Source organism: Schistocerca nitens, chromosome 1 (assembly GCF_023898315.1).
Source record: "Schistocerca nitens isolate TAMUIC-IGC-003100 chromosome 1, iqSchNite1.1, whole genome shotgun sequence".
Taxonomy (NCBI): domain Eukaryota; kingdom Metazoa; phylum Arthropoda; class Insecta; order Orthoptera; family Acrididae; genus Schistocerca; species Schistocerca nitens.
The window spans coordinates 746,508,896-746,530,393 of NC_064614.1; the positions used below are offsets into that span (position 1 = coordinate 746,508,896).

The window sequence follows — 21,498 nt, forward strand, 5'->3', positions numbered from 1 at the left end:
GTTGTCACTAGAGCTTTCAAAACAATATTTGGATTCTTAATCATTTCAGTTAGTATGTAATAACAGCAATGTTGCTGGATTGTATTTTAATCACATTTGTCTAAAAACAGGTATCTGGCAACTTACTTGTTTATAACAAAATGAAATCACCACATAATTTAGCTGTCACAAATGGGAAAAATAGTAATTTTTACCAATAGCTTAAGATGAGGGAGATAAAAACCTTTTATGAATCAGTTTAAATTCACTGTACTTTACGATGACTCCATTTGCTCAACAGCAGTTCCTTCTGATTTCTGATGTTTGTAGCACATATCAAGAACTTTCCAAATAACTTTTTCGACAAGCATCTACATACATTACAAAAATAGAAGAACTACAGAACCTTCACAAACAAATGTTTATGGTTACAACATTATTTCAAATACAGAAGAGAAAGTGTACAAAGATAAAAAAATAATTTCCATCTCAAAATGTAATTCTTCACAGCCATAAAATTAAGGTAACAACTGTTTCCCAATGACCGTATCAGCACCTCTTAGCAGTTTTTGGCCAGATACGACTGTGTCCTAACAATGTCAGAAGTACTTTTTCAATGAAACATTTTTTGTCGCCTCTTTGCCAAATAAAAGTTGGCAAATTCATCAATTAGCTTGTAATACATAATTCTTTCTACTACTTTGTGTGCAGCTTCAGCATAAGACTTAGGTAGACGAGGAAATATTAAATCGCGACGTAAGGTAGTATTGAATGTTGGCATCATGGCTTTTCTTTCACCATCCATATTAGCATGGCGGTCACTCACCCTACCAATAACACGAGTGAATATTTTCGCAAGATCCCTTTGGGTTCCTTCACTCATCATTTCGTTCCAGAGTGATTTGACGAACCATGAACCGTGAACCTGAAAAGATAATATGGATAAACAACAAAATGAAACAACAATAATGCATGATAACATTTCCAATGACAAGTTCTGATTAACACATAATAAACAGAATCCACACATAATATCAAGCATCACAGTACACAATTTTGTTAACCTTAGGAGAAGAATCTAATTACAGACACTAAAATAGAAATTTCTAAAGCCATGGCATCAGTAGAAATTTATACAGGGAGATAGAGGGAGGGGAGCCTCTAAAATTGCCACTTTGTTTTGTATAAATGAGTTGGGTCAGTTTCAAGATTTATCATGCCACATGGACTACATTTTTATAGGTGACAAAAAATTAATACATTGGAAATTTGTTATATTAATTGATTGTTATCCACGATGTACGAGAATTCTGTAACTAATAAAAACCTCTGTACACCAGATTAAGGGAGGGGGGTCGAGTTGCCAGAAGGATTTTTCTGATTCTCATCTCAGGTTTCTCGATATTTTCTAGTGCATGTGTCCAGTCGACAATCAACATATCTGCCACATACAAGGTGTTTGGTTCTGGCCTGATGGCGCTGTTGTGATTTCTCACTTTAACAACATGTGATAGGCGTTATGTTTCCAGTCTTCTAGTACGCTCTAATAATCTCCCGATTTCTCTGTTCATGAACTACTTTCTCTATCCCATGTGTCCATATCATTTGGTCAGTAACTGAACTTAAAAACTCTTGATCTCACAACATTTTTCCATAACCATTTTTCATGTGTATTTTTGGTTTCATATGTATTCTCTTATGGAGATTTGTAGACCTACCTTTGCGACTTTCGCTTTCAGAACCTCTATTTGCTTTACTGTAGTTTCTGTATTATCTGTGAGTACGGCAAATTCATCAGCCTGGCAATTAATATCTAGTCCTTCAGTTCTCCACCTCAGCCTCACTGGTTTAATAAAGACCCCGTGTCTTCAATTCTTTTTCCAGTTCCCTGACAATTTTATATAATAGTAAGTTGAACAAGAGCAGTAAAATACTATTGCCCTGTCTCACTACTGTTCTAAACTTTAAGGACTTTGATAATTATTCCATGAATTCCATTTTGAATTTGGTGTTTGTTAGTGACTGACTGATAATTTTCACTGTCTTCTCATCGATACAGCTCTCTTGCAGTTCTTGGATCAGTGTACATTCTTGAAATGTGAAAATATGCATGTGATCTCTCTGCTCTAGTCTTTATACTTTGAACAGGATCTTCCTCGTCTGAAGTGTGCTTAGTATTCTCCTTTCTTGTTTTCCAGTTGAAATGTGTCCTATTTGACAGGCAGTAAAGATAGCCCTCTGAAATTGGTAACATCAGTCCTACCCTCTTTCTTATGTAGAAGATGTATAACTGCGTACATCCTGTCTGCAGGTATTACCATGTCTTACGATATTAGTTATGCCTCTGATGGTATTAGAGCCAGCTTCCTTTAGGCATTCAGCAACAATGCCACCTTCTCCTACCATTCTACCATTTTTCAGTTTCATGATTTGTCTCTTTATCAACTCATTGGTGCTTTTGATTTATTTCTCTTGATCTCTTGACTCCTTGGGATCTATCTGCTGGTTGAGAACAATTCAGTAATTCATATAAATACTGCACCAGTATGTTGCAGTTCTTTTCTGAAACACAAGATTTTGTGGTTGGATCTGCACATCTGGGCAACAAGGAATTTGATGAGAAGCTGTAAATCCATCAGCTGAGGGGTCTCTGAAACGGGGAAGTGGCACTAAAATGGGCAGGCAAACGATCATAATGGTTCGCAAAAAACTGGTGTGTAAGGAGAACCTGACTAGACAAAAAAGCATTTCCTCACAAGGAAGTGATGGGCATTAAAATCTCCAAGGGGGAGGGAGGGGGGGGGGGGGGAGAGTTGCTGAAGGAGGGCAGTTAAGGCAGCAGACGTAGGTGGCCTGTTATGAGGAAGATAGAGACTGGAAACAGTAACTGCAGAGTCCAAGTGGATGAGGACAGCAACTGTTCCCTCTTTGGGACAAAGGGTGATGTGTGTACTAACAACATCCAGAAGGACCAATATGCAAGCACCACTGGAAGCCATCAAACAGTACACCCAATTCAGACAGAAAGCACGGAACCCAAAAGGATCAGTGAGTAAACATCAATACAATGAGATTCCTGTATGTAGAATGACACAAGCTACAGAGTAAAAGGAAACAAAGAATTGCTACTCTGGAAGGTGACTGTAGTATCTGTTACAGTTACACTGAATAAAGATGGCACGGGGATCCAAATGGGAGGCAAACGGTGCGAGGACAGACACTCTGCTGGGTCACCAACCATCACCAACAAGGGTGGGGTCACATCCATAAACAATAGATCAGATTCAGGTTGCAACATTCTGGAGGCACTGGAGGGGCCTTGTCCCAGAACTTACATTTCTTCTTCTTTTCTTTTGTATGTCAAGTAATGCAGGGCCCGGACAGAGATCAGGTGACCTTGGCATGCACAGATTTTGAGTCCCATGGCCAACGTGTGCAGCAGGCCTCCGGTCTGGACAACGAAGGGAGAGGAGTTATCCCGAGAGGGGGATCCATCATTGGGAGATGCCTCCCCAGAGGGGAGGGAGTGGGAACAACAGGAGAGGGGAAAAGGCGAGTGCAAAAGGAAAGGGGGAAAAGGCGAGTGCAGAAGGAGAGGGGGGAGGGGCAAGACTGGGATGAGGAGGGAGGAGGGGTAACAGAGGCAAAGTTAGATGTCATAGCCACAGGGTGAGTACGGTCATATTTCTGACAAGCCTCAGTGTAGCATAAATAATCAAGGGACTGATCCTCCTGCCTCTTCTTTTCCTTCTCATTCACTTGACAATCTGGTGATCATGGAGAGTGATGGTTGCAACAATAAATGCCCAAGAGCAGTGAAACACAGGAACTCTCCCCATGTAGTGTGTGTCCACATTCAACACACAAATGGTCCACAGTACAGCAGGAAGACACGCACAAAACTTGAACACCAAAAGCATCTCTTAGGTGACACGACGTAAGGCTTCACAGCACACCAATAAATGAAAATCTTGACCTACTCCAGAACAACCCCTTCAAATGAGAGAATAAAGGCACCAGTATCTACATGATTGTCCTTACAGCCTTTCTGAACACAATGAACAAAATGAATGCCCCACCATTTCAGACTGGCTCGGAGTTCCTCAGCAGTTTGAAGGATTAATTCCCTATTAAAAATGACTTGCTGAACCATATTCAAAGACTGGTGAGGAGTAACATACACCACAATGTTATCAAGATGGTCACAGGCATACAGATCCACAGACTGGACAGCAGAGGAAGTTCTGATTGACAACGAATGTGCCTGCATCGGAGGCCATCGCTGGGAGTTCCAATGCTCCAGAATGACAGGTCACCACTCCTAGGCATACATGGGGAGGAAGCAGCTCAGGTATCAAGCTGTAAAGGTGCTCAACCGATAAGAGTACGTAACAATCCTTCACACAGACTGGCTACCGTGCTGGCCATATAGTGTTAAAAGACAATGATGTCTAGGGAAAGATGGAATAGGTAGTAAGGCCACATGCAGAAGACTAAATAAGGTGTTCTTCCTCAACTGGCTCACACTATGGAGATGAAATTTGGATGAATAGATTGAAACCCAAATGGGAAGAAAAAAAGAAATTAGGAAAGAGGGGGGGGGGGGGGGGTTGCACACAATCTTCTTAATGAATAGCAGAATACAGGAGGATAGCCGGGTTGACGTAAGCAAGCAGCCGCAGGGAAGAGGGTGCAGCCTGGGATAGAAGAAAGGGCTGCAATAGCTTTGTGGACCATGTGCACCACACATGAAATCATAAGAGGGCGTAGAGTGTCTCGTGAGGGGGGAGGTCCTGGTACTGATTCTGGTGAGATAATGATCTGAGCCTATGTCTGCCACTCTTCTGACCTCTACATCCCCGAGTTCTCTGTGGTTCTTGTGTATAATTAGTACACGCTCAAATTTGGATTCTCCTCAGGATTTGAGCAGTGATCTCCACATCTTGGTTTTCTAAATCTCTTTCTTGAAGGGAGTTGGCATTATCCTGATACTGTACAAGTAACATAGCACAACCTGTCTGACCATTCTCATTAGTGAATCTGTATCCTGGTTATTGACCTACTATTCCTCTGAATCTCTTCTCTGCTAAAGAAGGGGGACACTTCCCTGGTCAGGAAGGGGAAGCAGCAACCAGAGGGGAAGGAGAGGGGAACAGGCAAGAGCAAAATGAGAGGGGGGCAAGACTGGGATGAGGAGGGAGTAGGGGTAACAGAGGAAAAGTTAGAATGTCGTAGCCACAGGCCGAGTACGGTCATATTTCTGACAATTCTCAGTTACAACCTAACACAATTTTAATATCTTTAGAAATGTTTTTCATGGTTTTCTCTAGTTTGTCCCAGCACTTACTGACTACTACTTTGTCCCTCTTGTTATCTTTGTTACCTGGTGCAAGTGCATCAGTTATCATTTAAGACTTATTAGCAAATTTAAGCCTCATTGTCATCAGTCTGTCTATTGGTTTCACTTCTATTACCAACTAGAGGATCCCCTTGTTGATCGAAAAGGTCATTCCCAGGAATGCAGCTCCTTCACCTGTTTTCTTGTCTGCTTCGTTCTTGAGCAGACTGTAGTTACCGAAGCCTACAGTGTTGTCATCTGTTATTCAGGTCTCCGATTTTCAGTATCAGGACATTTTGATTCTTCACCGTCTTTTATAATTCACACAGTTTCCCTGCTCTAAATTAGAGTATGGTCGCTGAGTGTCCCTATGTGTCTTCACTTTGGTTGAAAGTTTTCCAGAGGAATTTTTTTTGTGGATTTCACAGAATGTTGAAGGACAATCAATTCAGATAAGACATTATGGTGACAGAAGCATCCTTTAAAATTAGTGAGACATGGACGCTTCACTACTAGTGTCACATTTTTGTTCAATACTGCTTAGCCACACTGCATAGCAAACGAAACTTGTTGCGTCCATTAAAATGAACATTTTTGAAAATCCACATTGCAACCCAGACTCGGCCCCCAGTGACTTCCATTTCATCATCCACATGAAAAAGTGGTCTGAATTCCAATATTGAGTTTGATGGAAAACTTCAAAATGCTGTTTTAAATTGGCTGCAGCCTCTGGGGTCAGAACTGTGTGCAAGATGAATTTGTCAACTTGTTAAGAGTTACAATACATGCTTGAAGGTGAATAATAAGGATGTAGAGAAATAATACAAAGGTATTATTTTAATATTCCTCTAACAGGTTTGCTTCTATTGTTCCAGTACTTTATTTATAGAGTAATGGAGGTCGCTTTTCAGATAATGATGATAATAATAATAATAATAATAATAACAATAATAATAGGCCCGGGAAAAGAATAGGCCTCCGGTATGTTCTGCCAGTCATAAAAGGCGACGAAAAGAACAAACCCCCCTTTTATTGTGATTAGTTGGTTCAGGACAGAACTAAAGAAGCCTCGGACAAGCGCCGTCATGGTCGGGGATGACGCTTGAACCCTATGCCCGCCCACAATGGTAACGACACTGCTAGCCAACTGGAAAATGATTTAAATCCAAATAGAGGTGTTTTGCAGGATATGCTTCCTGCAACCACCCTAGAAGGAAAACAAAGGCAGAGGATGAGATGGTCAGATGAAGTTAATCGACACCTCATGTTCTGTTATTACCAAGCTACAAACCTAGGAACCAACACAACTGGATACAGGTCACAAGTATACACAACATTTATAACCAGATACCCAGAATTAAAATTTTTAACAGAACAATGACTAGCTGATCAGATCCGTGTAATAATCAAAAATAACAGGATACCCCAGTCAGAATTAGAAAACATCAAACAAGAAGTACAACAAATACTGGAACAAAATAATGTGCAATCAGAAGAAGAAGAAAATACAGTAATGGACTCAAACATCCCAGAGCAAACAAACAAAGAACAACACGCATCAATTAAACAATCAGAGGAAAACGAAATCTTAAGACAGCCACCAGAACAAGCACAAATAGAACACGAAGTGACACACATGTTAGATATAGAAGAAAAATTTCAGCTGACATATATAGAATACAAATACACAAATACAGACATTAGACCATTCTTGCATAGACCGCCAAATAACCCACAAGTCTAAACAACAACAAAAACTATCAACACAATCATACACAACAAAATAAATGAAAACACAACTATGGAAGAGTTACAACTACTGGTTTATATAGGAGCACTCACTACACTAAATATACACACGAGGCAGAGATCAGAACCAACCAACACACAGAAGAAACCCACAAAACCAGCATGGCAACACAGACTACAGATCAGAATAGACAAACTGAGAAGAGACATCGGACAGCTAACACAATTTATAAGAAATGAAATCTCGGAAAAAAAATGAAAAAGGTTAGGTAAAATCTCACAACAAGAAGCGATAGAGCAATTAGATGAAAAGAAGCAGAAATTACAAGCATTGGCCAAACGACTTAGAAGATACAAAAAAAGTGAAAATAGAAGGAAACAAAACCAAACATTCAACACAAACCAAAAGAAATTTTACCAGACAATAGATAACACACACATTAAAATAGACAATCCACCAAACATAACAGACATGGAACACTTCAGGAGCAACATATGGTCAAACCCGGTACAACATAACACGCATGCACGGTGGATACAAGCAGAAACAGACACATAGAAGTTGATACCACAAATAACTGAAGTGATAATTTTGCAACATGAAGTCACCCAAGCAATTAATTCTACTCACAATTGGAAAGCCCCAGGAAAAGATAAAATAGCAAATTTCTGGCTAAAGAAGTTCACCTCAACACATTCACATCTAACTAAATTATTTAACAGTTACATTGCAGACCCATACACATTCCCTGATACACTTACACATGGAATAACTTATCTGAAACCTAAAGATCAAGCGGACACAGCAAACCCAGCTAAGTATCGCCCCATAACATGCCTACCAACAATATACAAAATATTAACTTCAGTCATTACACAGAAATTATTGACACATACAACACAGAACAAAATTATAAATGAAGAACAAAAAGGCTGTTGCAAAGGAGCACGAGGATGTAAAGAGCAACTGATAATAGATGCAGAGGTAACATACCAAGCTAAAACTAAACAAAAGTCACTACACTATGCATACATTGATTACCAAAAAGCTTTTGATAGTGTACCCCACCCATGGTTACTACAAATATTGGAAATATACAAAATAGATCCTAAATTGATACAGTTCCTAAACATAGTAATGAAAAATTGGAAAACCACACTTAATATCCAAACAAATTCAAATAATATCACATCACAGCCAATACAGATTAAGCGTGGAATATACCAAGGAGATTCATTAAGTCCCTTCTGGTTCTGCCTTGCTCTGAACCCACTATCCAACATGCTACATAATACAAATTATGGATACAATATTACTGGAACATACCCACACAAAATCACACATTTGCTATACATGGATGATCTAAAACTACTGGCAGCAACAAATCAACAACTCAACCAATTACTAAAGATAACAGAAGTATTCAGCAATGATATAAATATGGCTTTTGGAACAGACAAATGTAAGAAAAATAGCATAGTCAAGGGAAAACACACTAAACAGGAAGATTACATATTTGATAACCACAGAAAAGAACAATATAGACAAAGACTAACAAAAATACTGAAAACAGAATTGACAGCAAGAAACAAGACAAAAGCTATAAATACTTATGCTATACCAATATTGACCTACTCATTTGGAGTAGTGAAATGGAGTAACACAGACCTAGAAGCACTCAATACACTTACACGACCACAATGCCACAAATATAGAATACATCACATACATTCAGCAACTGAAAGATTCACATTAAGCAGAAAGGAAGGAGGAAGGGGATTTATCGACATAAAAAAACCTACATTATGGACAGGTATACAATTTAAGAAAATTCTTTCTAGAACGAGCAGAAACTAGCAAAATACACAAAGCAATCACTCATATAAATACATCGGCTACACCACTGCAATTTCATAACCACTTCTACAACCCTTTAGATCACATGTCATCAACAGATACGAATAAAGTAAATTGGAAAAAGAAAACACTACATGGCAAGCACCCATATCATCTAACACAGCCACACATCGATCAAGATGCATCCAACACATGGCTAAGAAAAGGCAATATATACAGTGAGACGGAAGGATTCATGATTGCAATACAGGATCAAACAATAAACACCAGATATTACAGCAAGCATATTATTAAAGATCCCAATACCACAACAGATAAATGCAGACTTTGCAAACAACAAATAGAAACAGTAGATCACATCACAAGCAGATGTACAATGCTAGCAAATACAGAATACCCCAGAAGACATGACAATGTAGCAAAAATAATACATCAACAGCTTGCCTTACAACATAAACTAATAAAACAACACGTTCCCACATACAAGTATGCACCACAAAATGTACTGGAGAATGATGAATACAAATTATACTGGAACAGAACCATTATAACAGATAAAACACCACCACATAAACCTGACATCATACTCACCAATAAAAAGAAGAAATTAACACAACTAATCGAAATATCCATACCCAATACAACACATATACAAAAGAAAACAGAAGAAAAAATTGAAAAATACATCCAACTGGCTGAGGAAGTCAAGGACATGTGGCATCAGGATAAAGTTGACATTATACCAATTATACTATCAACTATAGGAGTCATACCACACAATATCCACCAGTACATCAATGCAATAAAGCTACATCCAAACTTATATATACAACTACAGAAATCCGTAATTATTGATACATGTTCAATTACCCGAAAGTTCCTAAATGCAATATAACATATACCGTACAGTTAAAAGGAAGTCACCCTTGATCAAGGTCCGCGTCACTTTCCATTTTTGACCAGACATAACGTCTGAGAAAAGATAGAAATAATAATAATAGTGATAAACAGTTCTGATACCTTATCCCGGAAAGCAGCGTATCCTGGAACAGTTGACCAAAATGTTACCATATCACCAACTTCTGGTGCAGTCCTTACAAATGCAGGTCCATCTGTGACAATGTCTTCATAGAGAACAGCTACAGAATACAAAAAGAGGTAACAATAAATATCCGATGCTGAGTTTTCTCATTAAGTCCAACAGAATGTGCATAGTTACAAACTACTGTTATAATTTATTCATTCACAAGACAGACCAAAGTAATCACAGAATATTGTCAAGCCTATACCACACATCACTAACCCCCTTTTCAGTGGTAACCACATTTGATACCACTTATAGCTTCAAGCAATTTATGTATCTACATCTACATCTATACTCTGCAAGCCACCTGATGATGTGTGGCGGAGGGTACCCTGAGTACCCCTATCGGGTCTCCCTTCTATTCCAGTCTCGTATTGTTCGTGGAAAGAAGGATTGTCGGTATGCCTCTGTGTGGGCTCTAGTCTCTCTGATTTTATCCTCATGGTCTCTTCGCGAGATATACGTAGGAGGGAGCAATATACTGCTTGACTCCTCGGTGAAGGTATGTTCTCGAAACTTCAACAAAAGCCCGAACCGAGCTACTGAGCGTCTCTCCTGCAGAGTCTTCCACTGGAGTTTATCTATCATCTCCGTAACGCTTTCGCGATTACTAAATGATACTGTAACCAAGTGCACTGCTCTCCGTTGGAATTTCTCTATCTCTTCTATCAACCCTATCTGGTATGGATCCCACACCAGTGAGCAGTATTCAAGCAGTGGACAAACTAGTGTGCTGTAACCTACTTACTTTGTTTTCGGACTGCATTTCCTTAGGATTCTCCCAATGAATCTCAGTCTGGCATCTGCTTTACTGACGATTAATTTTATATATTCATTCCATTTTAAATCACTCCTAATGCCTACTCCCAGATAATTTATGGAATTAACTGCTTCCAGTTGCTGACCTGCTGTATTGTAGCTAAATGATAAATGATCTTTCTTTCTGTGTATTCGCAGCACATTACACTTGTCTACATTGAGATTCAATTGCCATTCCCTGCACCATGCATCAATTCGTTGCAAATCCTCCTGCATTTCAGTACAACTTTCCATTGTTACAACTTCTCTATATACTACAGCATCATCTGCAAAAAACTTCAGTGAACTTCCAATGTTATCCACACGGTCATTTATATATATTGTGAATAGCAATGGTCCTACGACACTCCCCTCCAGCACACCTGAAATCACTCTTACTTCGGAAAAAGTCTCTCCATTGAGAATGACGTGCTGCGTTCTGTTATCTAGGAACTCTTCAATCCAATCACACAATTGGTCTGATAGTCCATATGCTCTTACTTTGTTCATTAAACGACTGTGGGGATATGTATTTTTGCAATACGTTCATACTTTGAAACATGGACTCTTTCTAATTAACAATTAGATCATTCTCAGGTTAATGTAACTAATTTTTGTTAACTTGCCCAGAAAATGCACCAGGAATTAGAAAAGAATGCAATATACGTCACACACACACACACACACACACACACACACACACATTCTGTTCGTGCATGATATTTATTATACCAAGATTGCCACGCGGGGTAGTTGTGCGGTCCAAGGCATCTTGTCACAGTTCGCGCAGCTCCCCTCAAGCATATGTGTGTGTGTGTGTGTGTGTGTGTGTGTGTGTGTGTGTGTGTGTGTGTGTGTGTTGTTGTTGTTATTATTAGCGTTAAGTTAGTTTAAGTAGTGCGAAAGCCTAGGGACTGATGACCTCAGCAGTTTGGTTCCAGTCCTTACCACAAATTTCCAAAATACCAAGACTGACTTAAAATTTCTCACTCACCTTGTTGGCGAGTGGTACCCTGGCAGGCTTGGATGATTAAAATCTTGGGTTTTCTAAACAATGGCTTACACTGTGAGCCATGCAGCATACTTTCTATTTTATCAACATATACTGGTAAGCTATTGCTACCATAAACAACATCTGAAATGAAAAATGAGAGAGAATAAATTTCATTTTGTCAATGGAATGAAATACACAAGAATGCTGAGTACTACAATCTAATGTCACTGCATTTTTCTAGCACTACTTATGTAACCATCAAGAGGGAGAACGGAGAGGGGAGTGGACTGTGCATAGAACCTGATATGCAGTATACGTGATAGTCAACTGGTCCCTACTGCCCACTAGTGGGCATTTCATGGTGGGTGGTAGGTAGTGTTTTTCAATATATTTTCATTTGCTTTTTATACAATTTTGGCATAACATATTTGGTAAGCAATCATCATCATCATCATCATCATCATCATCATCATCATTGTCATCATCAACTTGCTGTAACTCTACTTTCCAATTTTTAGAATTAATTTACTTCCCTATTTAATAAATCACCATTACTGCATAACCATTGGGCTGTTGGAAAATTTTACTACTTACAAAGATACAAAAGTGGACAGTAGCTAAAAAAGGTTTTCAACGCCTGTGCTATATCTACATATGACAATACAAAGCATGTGAGTCATGAGTGGGAACCTAATCATAATTTCAAAAGTTTTGAATCTTTGTATAAAATCAGTGCTTGCAAGCAGGTATGATGGATGAAGAAAGAAAGGGGAAGAAAAGATAGTGAGGTACTCTAGAGCTTCTCTCAACTGTTCTTGAGAAATCTCAATGGGTCACAAACTTCCTGAAGCAAAAGAGAATGCTTCTACACTCTACAGGAACCAGAGAGAAATAATATCCTGTGAAGATTGAATTACTTTGCTGTCTCTGGTACCAGATCTATGACAGCTAAGGTATCCATACCTAAATTGGAACATTCATGGTTTGTGTCCAAAATGCTCCTGAATGGGCATTCTTTTTAAATGTTAGTGAGGTGTGTTTTGCACTATCATTATCACAAATTAATCATGCTTGTGAGAAAGTGGCATTCACCAAGTGTGCTTGGTGGAAGTTTGTACCACATTTTTTCACACTTTTATGATGGATACCACCACACGTGCTGTCAGTCTACCTATAATGAAGAATTCAAAATATTCACTTCATCATCATTTCTTGTTATAGCTCTCCATAAATGTATCATTATGATTGCATTATTAGTGTTGGTTTCCAAAGAAACTTGATCCATTAGAGAGATTCAAGTCTTTGGTTGAAGATTAGGAAACAATGCAAGACCCTTACAGCAATGCAAATAGACTTCTAAGTGTGCAACCACAAACAGATATGCTAACACTACTGCTCGACAACTGCCACTTTCTTCTGCTATTCGACAAGCTTGTAAAACTGAACCTGAATGTCTAGATGAAAACCCCTGAGAAATGCATCCTAATAGAGCAGCATTTGTTACATTTAATTATGCATCACAATTGTGTGAAACATGAGCAAAATCTACAACTTTTTCAGTGCACACTTCCCATAAAGTCTCTTACAAGCCCATCTTTCCTGATTACAAACATACCGTAATGCTTCCTTTGAGAGCATCCTTCTGCAATATAGGCTATCATATCTCACAGCTATAAATGACCAACAATGATTAGGGGAACAAAGCCAACAGTGCCATTCCTAATCCTACAACCACTCCTTTCCCAATCTTATTTTCTTGGCTTGATGTCATTAAGAGCACTGAGATCCACATCTCCTCATTTATTATGCAAGCATTGGCCAACGTATGGTGGGCAGTGCTTCGTACCAGTATTATCGACAATTCTGGTCAACTAAAAGTACAACACGGCCTTTTATGTGGCAAGAAATCTGTGAAGCGTTTATTCAAATTTGTTGTCTTATTCCATTTGTGTATTGAGTGAGGGAAAAGTGACACTATATGCCTCTGTAAATGCATTAATTTATCTTATATTACTCTCATGATCCCTACACAAGACATGCAATGGTCAGGGACATAAAAATATGGCATTAATTTTTTTGGTAAAATTTACATTTCTGAAGTTTTCTTTATTTATTTATTTTTAATGATTAGACATACAAATTTAAAGAATAACACTTTGGGCCTGGAGATTAAGTCTTAGTGCTCTGAAACAGGCTTTAAAAAAAAAGTTTGGGGAACTTTCGAGTGGAATGTTTACTTTTGCCGACACTAGCAACATCTATACTTGAAAAAAGAGACAGCATTGGTCGTATATTTTTTACTATTGCAAAATCTATTTTCTGTCACTGAGTGACCATCTTCAGTGCTATATTGTATAACTTAAATTGGGATGCACTGTTGTCACTAAGCTCACGGCAATCACATAGACTGAGGTTGCTGTGATCCAGGCAGGTAAACAGCGACCTCAGTCTATGTGATTGCCGTAAGCTTAGTGACAGCAGTGCATCCCAATTTAAGTTATACAATATAGCACTGAAGATGGTCACTCAGTGACAGAAAATCAATTTTGCAATAGTAAAAAATATACGACCAATGCTGTCTCTTTTTTCAAGTATACCTGTTATCTGGTCGTAGTGCACAAGACAACATGGAGTCGCTAATCAATAAAACTAGCAACATCTGTTTGTGCAATGGCATCAGCTGTCGGATTAGGCTTTTTTAAGAGCAAGGCTGCATGGCCTTGCAGATCTTTTTCACTTCACCATACAGGGTACACTTTGTTGCTTCAATCTCCCATACTCCCTTTCTTTGAGGAAGACACTACAGCCCCTACTCTAGACAGGGTGATCCACAGAGCAGTTTACACACTTCGGAGGAGATAAAAAACCGACACCTTCATATGCAGCCTTACCATTATTTTCCACAAGTGGTTTAGACCTTACATCCTAAAGTGGTATGCCAAAAGCAATGGAATTTAAAACAGTGCACTGAGTTGGGAACAGAAGGCCACACGTCTGAGCAAAGGAAAACGCCTTGATATGCTCTGGGAGTTTCATGCTATTTAAGGTAAAGATAAAGGAACCAGATTTTACCAGATCTCCATCCATCCTTTTCATGACATTTTCCGCATCAAGGATACTTTCTCAAGCCCAATCATCTTTCAATTCTTCTTTCAGAATATTGACAAGATCTCACAACACAAAGCCTTTGCTGTAGTTCAAGCTGGTGTATAACTCCATTCCAGTGCTGTATTCACCAAGGCATTTAAATTTCTAGAGGTTTGTCATTTGTTGGGAACTAGAAGTTTCAACCAACAGTGTTCCATTACAAAATCTCTTGTCAGGTTTTGATGTGCCAGCAATTTCCTTATTCATTTTTGGATATAAAAAGGTGAAACTTTCTCGAAGCTGCCCTCTTTCCTCTTAAACATCAAAAACCTTCTGATTAGCAGCTCGCATTCTGTTACTACAAATACATGAACTCCGAAAAATTCGTAAATCAGGAGGACTGCTTACATGACCCCTCTTGTTAGATTAGGTGTTGATGCATCCATTATAATGAAAGTTTTGGAGTTTAAGGTCGAGGGTTCCATCTCAGTCCCGCGAGCAGATAGGGGAATGAGGGTCCACACACAGAGATACACTAGCCTGGATAGGCCTTATACAACTGAGGTGCAGCAGGTTCCCTACAGGTTGCTTGCTAACAACTGTTCCACCTCAACAGCCATGCATCTCATCAGCACACAACAACACTTTGAAACCAAGAATTTATTTTAGAGAGATTTCGACAATCCTTGTGATCCAGGCAGCTAACCAAGATCCCTGGCCCCTGTGACACTGAACCTTCCACAGACATGCCACACAGTGGTTGTTTAAACATGTCCAGAGCTTATGGTTACAGAGGACTGGTGCCACCTATCTGTCACCTGTTCAGAAAACCAGGGTTTGCCAAGCCCACACCCAGCAAGCCAATTCTGATCTCCCTTAGGTGCTCACTATTTAGCACAACATGGATATCGTGTGGTTTATCCAATGTCATGGTCATTGTGATGAGTACCTCCCCCACCAACCCCCTCAGTGCAGTCGAAACATGTAGAAGCCTTCTGGTCACTACAGAACAGAGTGCGGAAACAATAAACTGGCAGTCTGAACAAACTAAAACTAACATTGCTACAGAGGAAGGGAGTGGGGGAGGAAGGGAGTTGGGGGGGGAGGGGGGAGGAAGGTGAGAGGGGGTACCAAACCCCGCCTCCCTCTTGCTGGGCAACACTGTGTTCTGCACAAGCAGAATGGACGTATGGTCATGGGGATCAATGATCCCTTCTAGTGTTGTAAGATCTGTAAGCGAACTCTGTGACGGACCAGGACAAGTCTCTTCACTCATTTCAAAATACAGAAAGGAAACACGAAGAAACACTGACACAAATCATTCAGCAAGGGCTACCAACACAAATGCTTACTGATGTCGGCAGTGTCATAAACAAGGTAGTTCAGGCTCAGCCTCTACTAGTATTTGATGCAAACACAGTTCAGAACATTTTCTATCTTAACCCTTCTAATACCGAGTATTTTTTGTTACACTGAGTACCATTGGGGTCTTTAATGACCCCAACGGAATTCATTTTTTTACTAAGGATAGTTTTAATAATGGTAGAATAAAATCACATTCCTTATTTTTTCCACTATCTAAAACATGATGTCAGTGCCATTACATTAAATTAAAATGCATATTTTTTACATTTCTGCCACTGTTTTCTAAGCCTTTCATCATATCTAAAGCAACACTCTTGCCTTGACCAACTTCACGAGATTCATTTGCTCGTCGACCAGTGTAAACTTGGAGATTGAGAACGTAAGACGTTGCACTATCACATACAGCCCATAACTTTAACCCATATTTTTCTGGTTTACAAATTTAAAATGTGTATTTCCATATAACAGTCAGAAATATGTGTTACTTCCTGTTCAGGCTGGACATCTGCACTGTCCAAATCTTCTTCTGAACTTCCGTCTGATTGAGGAATATTCTAAGACGTCAATTTCTCCATCGCTGCATGAGACATCAGAAACTATATCGCTGATAACACTATTTGATTCTCCAGATAGAGGATTGTCCTGCAGTAATACTTCAAGCACTTCGTCTTGGGAAAGGTGACAAGACATTTTCCTCTAAATGCAACACACACAATAGTAGTCTCCAATTTGTATGGAACAAATGACTGTCGACTTGTAAAGTATTGGCAACAATCACATGTTACAACAATATTTACAAGAATAAAAGAAAGGAAATACAGCAACAGTTACGGATTCAGTGCAGCATTATTGGGTAATAATACCGCAAGAGAGAAACGGGGTAGCATTTAACCCCAATGGTATTCAGTGGTTCTCTCTTGATTTTCTGCAAAACTAAATATTTTCAAAAAGTTATATTAATATATTACGAACCCATTACTTAATTCAGGAAAAGTCCGAATTTTTCATAATTTTTAGGAATAGGAAATAAGGTACATTTTACAGAAAATTACGGCCTGGGGTCATTATAGACCCCACGGTATTAGAAGGGCTACCTTACAAGGGTTCGTATGAGACCAACTTTTGAACTCTAGCTAATAGACATACATGTGTGTTTATTTTAAGAGAATAGGTCTCACAGCTCGGTAGCAATTTGCATAATGCAGCTTGTATCTTAACCCAGACCATTCAACAACCGGTAATTAGTGTGGTAACATAGCATCGAGTCCACTGATATGTTGTTGCATTCGTGCACTTTTTATTTTGCAAACGCAATATGACACACATTATCTTTCCAAATCTGGCTTCACCACATATGCAACACCAGCAACCAAAAATTGGTTACATTTTCAATATTTATCTGCACAAAATAAAGCTATTTCAAATCATCTCTGATAAAATAATTCATCTAGACAATTCACTGTAAAACATCATCTATTGACTAATTTCACGCTTTCCCATTTTGATGCAGAATTTGCATCTGTATACACATTCACCATAAAATGGGAATTTTTCAGGCTCCTAGCAATGTCACAGTGTTCTTCGAACACACTTTTTCTAAAAATACTGAACAGGGTTTTGCAAAATTTATGTTATCTTTCTTCTAAAGATTTCCATTTAAGCACCATGAGAATTCTTGAGCTGCTACACTTTCACATTACCTATACCATTCTGTTACAATCCTAACAGTGTATCTCTCAATAGACAGATGGATGGGTGGGCAGGTGGATGGACGGACAGATGGATGGGCGAGCGGACTATGGGCATTTCAAGGTTCAAAGCACCGAGGATGGACATATCCACTCTGGATATGTCAGAAACACGACAGGAATTTTTTTTTTTTTAATGACAAAGGAGGGTAAAAGACTATTGGCATAGGACAGCCATGTGAGGTATTAAGAATAAATTATTAAGAAATCTGGGGGAGAGGGTAAAAGGTAATAGTACTGGGTCGATGTCAGCTGGGAACAATTCAAGTTCCACAGCTGGTTATCATGCAGTGGAAGATATACCCCCACCCAAGGAGGCTTCCCCACTCAGTCAATAGTTAAGTAGGCTGTCTAATAAGAGAAGCATTAAGACATTTTTAAGAACAAACTAAGTGTCAAGGTAATGGCATAACTGAGCTGAACTGAGTTGGGACGTCAGGAATCAATCAAGCCTCATCTGGGGCAGCCACAAGTCCCGAGGGCTGAAATGCAGCAGGAGGTAACACTCCTCTGCTGTGTGGCAGCAAGTATGATCATAATGAAGCTTTTAAGTACAACTATGCAATCCAGTGAAACGGATAAAATTTAAAACTGTTTTTTCCATCTTGAGATTATCTGCTAGCATTTAAAGCAGAGACTCAGCCAGTCGTGAAGTCTGTCATGTAGCACTGGATGCAGACAACTGCCCCACGAGCATCACAGCTACAATAGGGTGAGAGAAAGCTGCTTGTAGACTGTACACATAGGTCAGACTGGTGAGACCGATATGGAGCCAGCCGACATTGCGGATACACAGTAAAATGGTTGTAGCAGATCACCACACAGTCAGTAACTTTTTGATTGTGGTTGTGACACGATTCGCTGTTTCATGCTGCTGAGAGTCAATGAGGTGGTGATGTCCTCAGATGTCCACATGGCAGATCACAATATCTGTATTTCCAGAGCACTTTTCCAGTCAGCCCCCTCGGCAAGCTGATCCACGAGTTTATTCCCTGGGATGCCAATGTGACTCGGGGGACAAAAGGAACACAACCTACCTCCTATTGTTGTTGATATCCTAAGAGGATATCTTGTATTTGTGTTACCAATGGAGGCTGAGAATTTTCTGTAGGCTGATCATCGAGTCCCTGCAAATTAGTAAAGCCTCATGTGAGTGTGGGTGTACTGAAGAGCACACATGAGTGCCATCAGTTCTACCAAAAAGTTTCTGCTTAGTGTACACAGGAGTGTTGCTTCCTGCTTTCTTGTTCCCTTGCACATAAAGGTATAGTCTGTCCAGTATTCAGCTCTTAAGCAATTCGTATAAATGATATTTAAATTGGGGTACTCACCAAATACCAAGATGAGCAACTAAAGAAAAACCAATGGGTCTAACACATTGCCTGGGCCAAGAGAGAAAGATCAAAACAAATTTGTGGATAAGGCATAGGGGAGGGCGACATAGTGAGAGGACAAAGGGTAAGCAGAAGTAGGAATTGATGGGTTGTAACTGGGGCAATACATGAATTACCAACTGAGGCTGCTTTTCTGGAAGTCTTACTTCCATATCAGGAAGCAGAAGGCATAGATTTGAATGTTCTGAATGGCTATGAATGTGCACGGTGTAAATGAGCAGTAGCTTCTGGCATCTCATCTTTAAGGGGGGGGGGGGGGGGGGGCAGGATGCCTGCTGTTACTACGAGCTTGCCCTCCAGGCTCATGCGAAAAGACACCAGTCACATACCTGATTGCTGATCCCAAAACGGTGGATAATTGCCAATGGTGTTGCTGGTCCATAGGGGCAGGCTTCTGTATTACAAATGTGATAAAATGAAAGCTTTGTAGAGTTGATAAATGGTTGAAAGATCCACATCTCAGGTGATGTTACTAAGACAATGTAGGATAGTAATTTTTAACTTAAGCTGTCACATATGGGGAAACAAAATTAACTTGTCAGGAATACAAGTCCTAAAAAGTGCGAAGTCTATACCACATCAAACAACCTATTATGTAGATAGGATTCTGGGTGCAGATGAACAGTTTAATATTGACAGAAATGCACCATGTAAGTTTTTGTTGTGGTAAATTTGAAGCCATATGCATGTGCTTTCCTTACAGTGCCCAGCAGTAATAGTAGTGGTGGTGGTGGTGGTGGTAGTAGTAGTAGTAGTAGTAGTAGTAGTACGGTGGCCCTCACACTTTAAGAACTCTAGTAGATGTAGAAGTCATCAACATGTGAGGATAGTAAAACTAAAGATCCCACTGTTTTTCTGAGAGGTTGTTTAGCATCATTAAGAAGAGGGTCACACTCAGGGAAGAGCTTTATAGGACTCTGTTTTCCTGTATGTGGGAAGCACTGTAGGAACTACCAACTTGGACTCTGAAAAAATCACTGAGGGGGGAAAAAAAGTGAAAATTGGAAGAGATCCATTGAAGGCCCACTCATGTAAGGTGTTGAGGCTGCAGTGGCACTGTGTGGTGACATCACAGACTTTATGCAGGTCAAAGAAGACAGCAGTAAGTTGCTGATAAATAAGAAGCCATTCCAATATGACTCCAGGTGGAGCACGTGATCACTAGAGTACAAGGCCTCCCAAAACCCAGTCAGTCAGAAGCTATTCCTCCAACCACCTCCAGTTATAAAGAGCAAGATTGTGGTGCTCGCATTTTATGCATGGATGACATAACTGATATGTATTCAATCACAGCTGTATTTTGGCACATTGATAAGTGTGCTGAGGAGTTTCCATTACAGAAAGAAGTTTACAGCACTCCCAACTACATAGCTTGAAAGACAGGATGACACACACTGCTCACATTTTGTGGAGACAAAAGACAGGGGTGGATGTCAGGCACTGATGTTTGGGCAAAGTGCACAGAGCAAGAGCATGTACTCCCTTCCAATGGCAGTGTGAAAAAGATAAAATTCTTAATCACAATTCTGTTTGGCTTAGCACCACATGTTGGATGATTTTGATAGTGGTGGAAGCGGTAGGGGTGGGGCCCAGGGCAGTCATGGCTGCCAAGTCTGTCTTCACATCTGATTTCATCCCCTCCTCCTCCTCCTCCTCCTCATGGATTTGAATTCGGTATGAGTAGTATCCACATAGGAGAGCAGTACAGACAAGTAGCATGCTGCTCTGAGACCTATGGCCACACCTCTCTGTTGGGGGATGATGATGATGATGATGATGATGATGATGATGATGATGTGGTTTTGGTAGTAGGGCTGGAAGGGAGCAACCCTCAACTAGGGTGTGTCAGTCAGGTAGTCTCTTTTACAGGCATGTAGAGGACCAAGGTCCCCTGTGCAGATGTAGAGATAAGGGGAAGGGGGAGAAACCCTTCCCTTAAAAAGGAAGGGACTGCAGTGGTCACTAGGGCAGAATGACAAGGAAGGAAAGGGGATATTCAGGGAGTATTTGATGGAAGCAATACCTTTTGGGAGAAGTTTGTCATATGGACAGAGAAAAGGCAAGTGCACTTGTCCCTAGATGCCTAGTGCATTTAACAGCCGAT

The 21,498-nt window shown here is 39.8% G+C and overlaps 1 protein-coding gene across 2 annotated transcripts in view; it reads right to left on the minus strand.

The window, feature by feature from the left end:
- Nucleotides 1–237: 237 nt before the first annotated feature.
- The window catches only part of LOC126260448 (caspase-8), a 155,892-nt gene continuing 134,631 nt past the window's right edge, over nt 238–21,498 (minus strand). For both annotated transcript variants that reach the window (XM_049957780.1, XM_049957787.1), the window contains exons 9-11: nt 11,801–11,941; nt 9,945–10,063; nt 238–904 (exon numbers count right to left, since the gene is read on the minus strand). In XM_049957780.1, the coding sequence (XP_049813737.1) occupies nt 593–904; nt 9,945–10,063; nt 11,801–11,941 (572 nt within the window). In that variant the 3' untranslated portion in view covers nt 238–592. The remainder of the gene's footprint in view (nt 905–9,944; nt 10,064–11,800; nt 11,942–21,498) is intronic.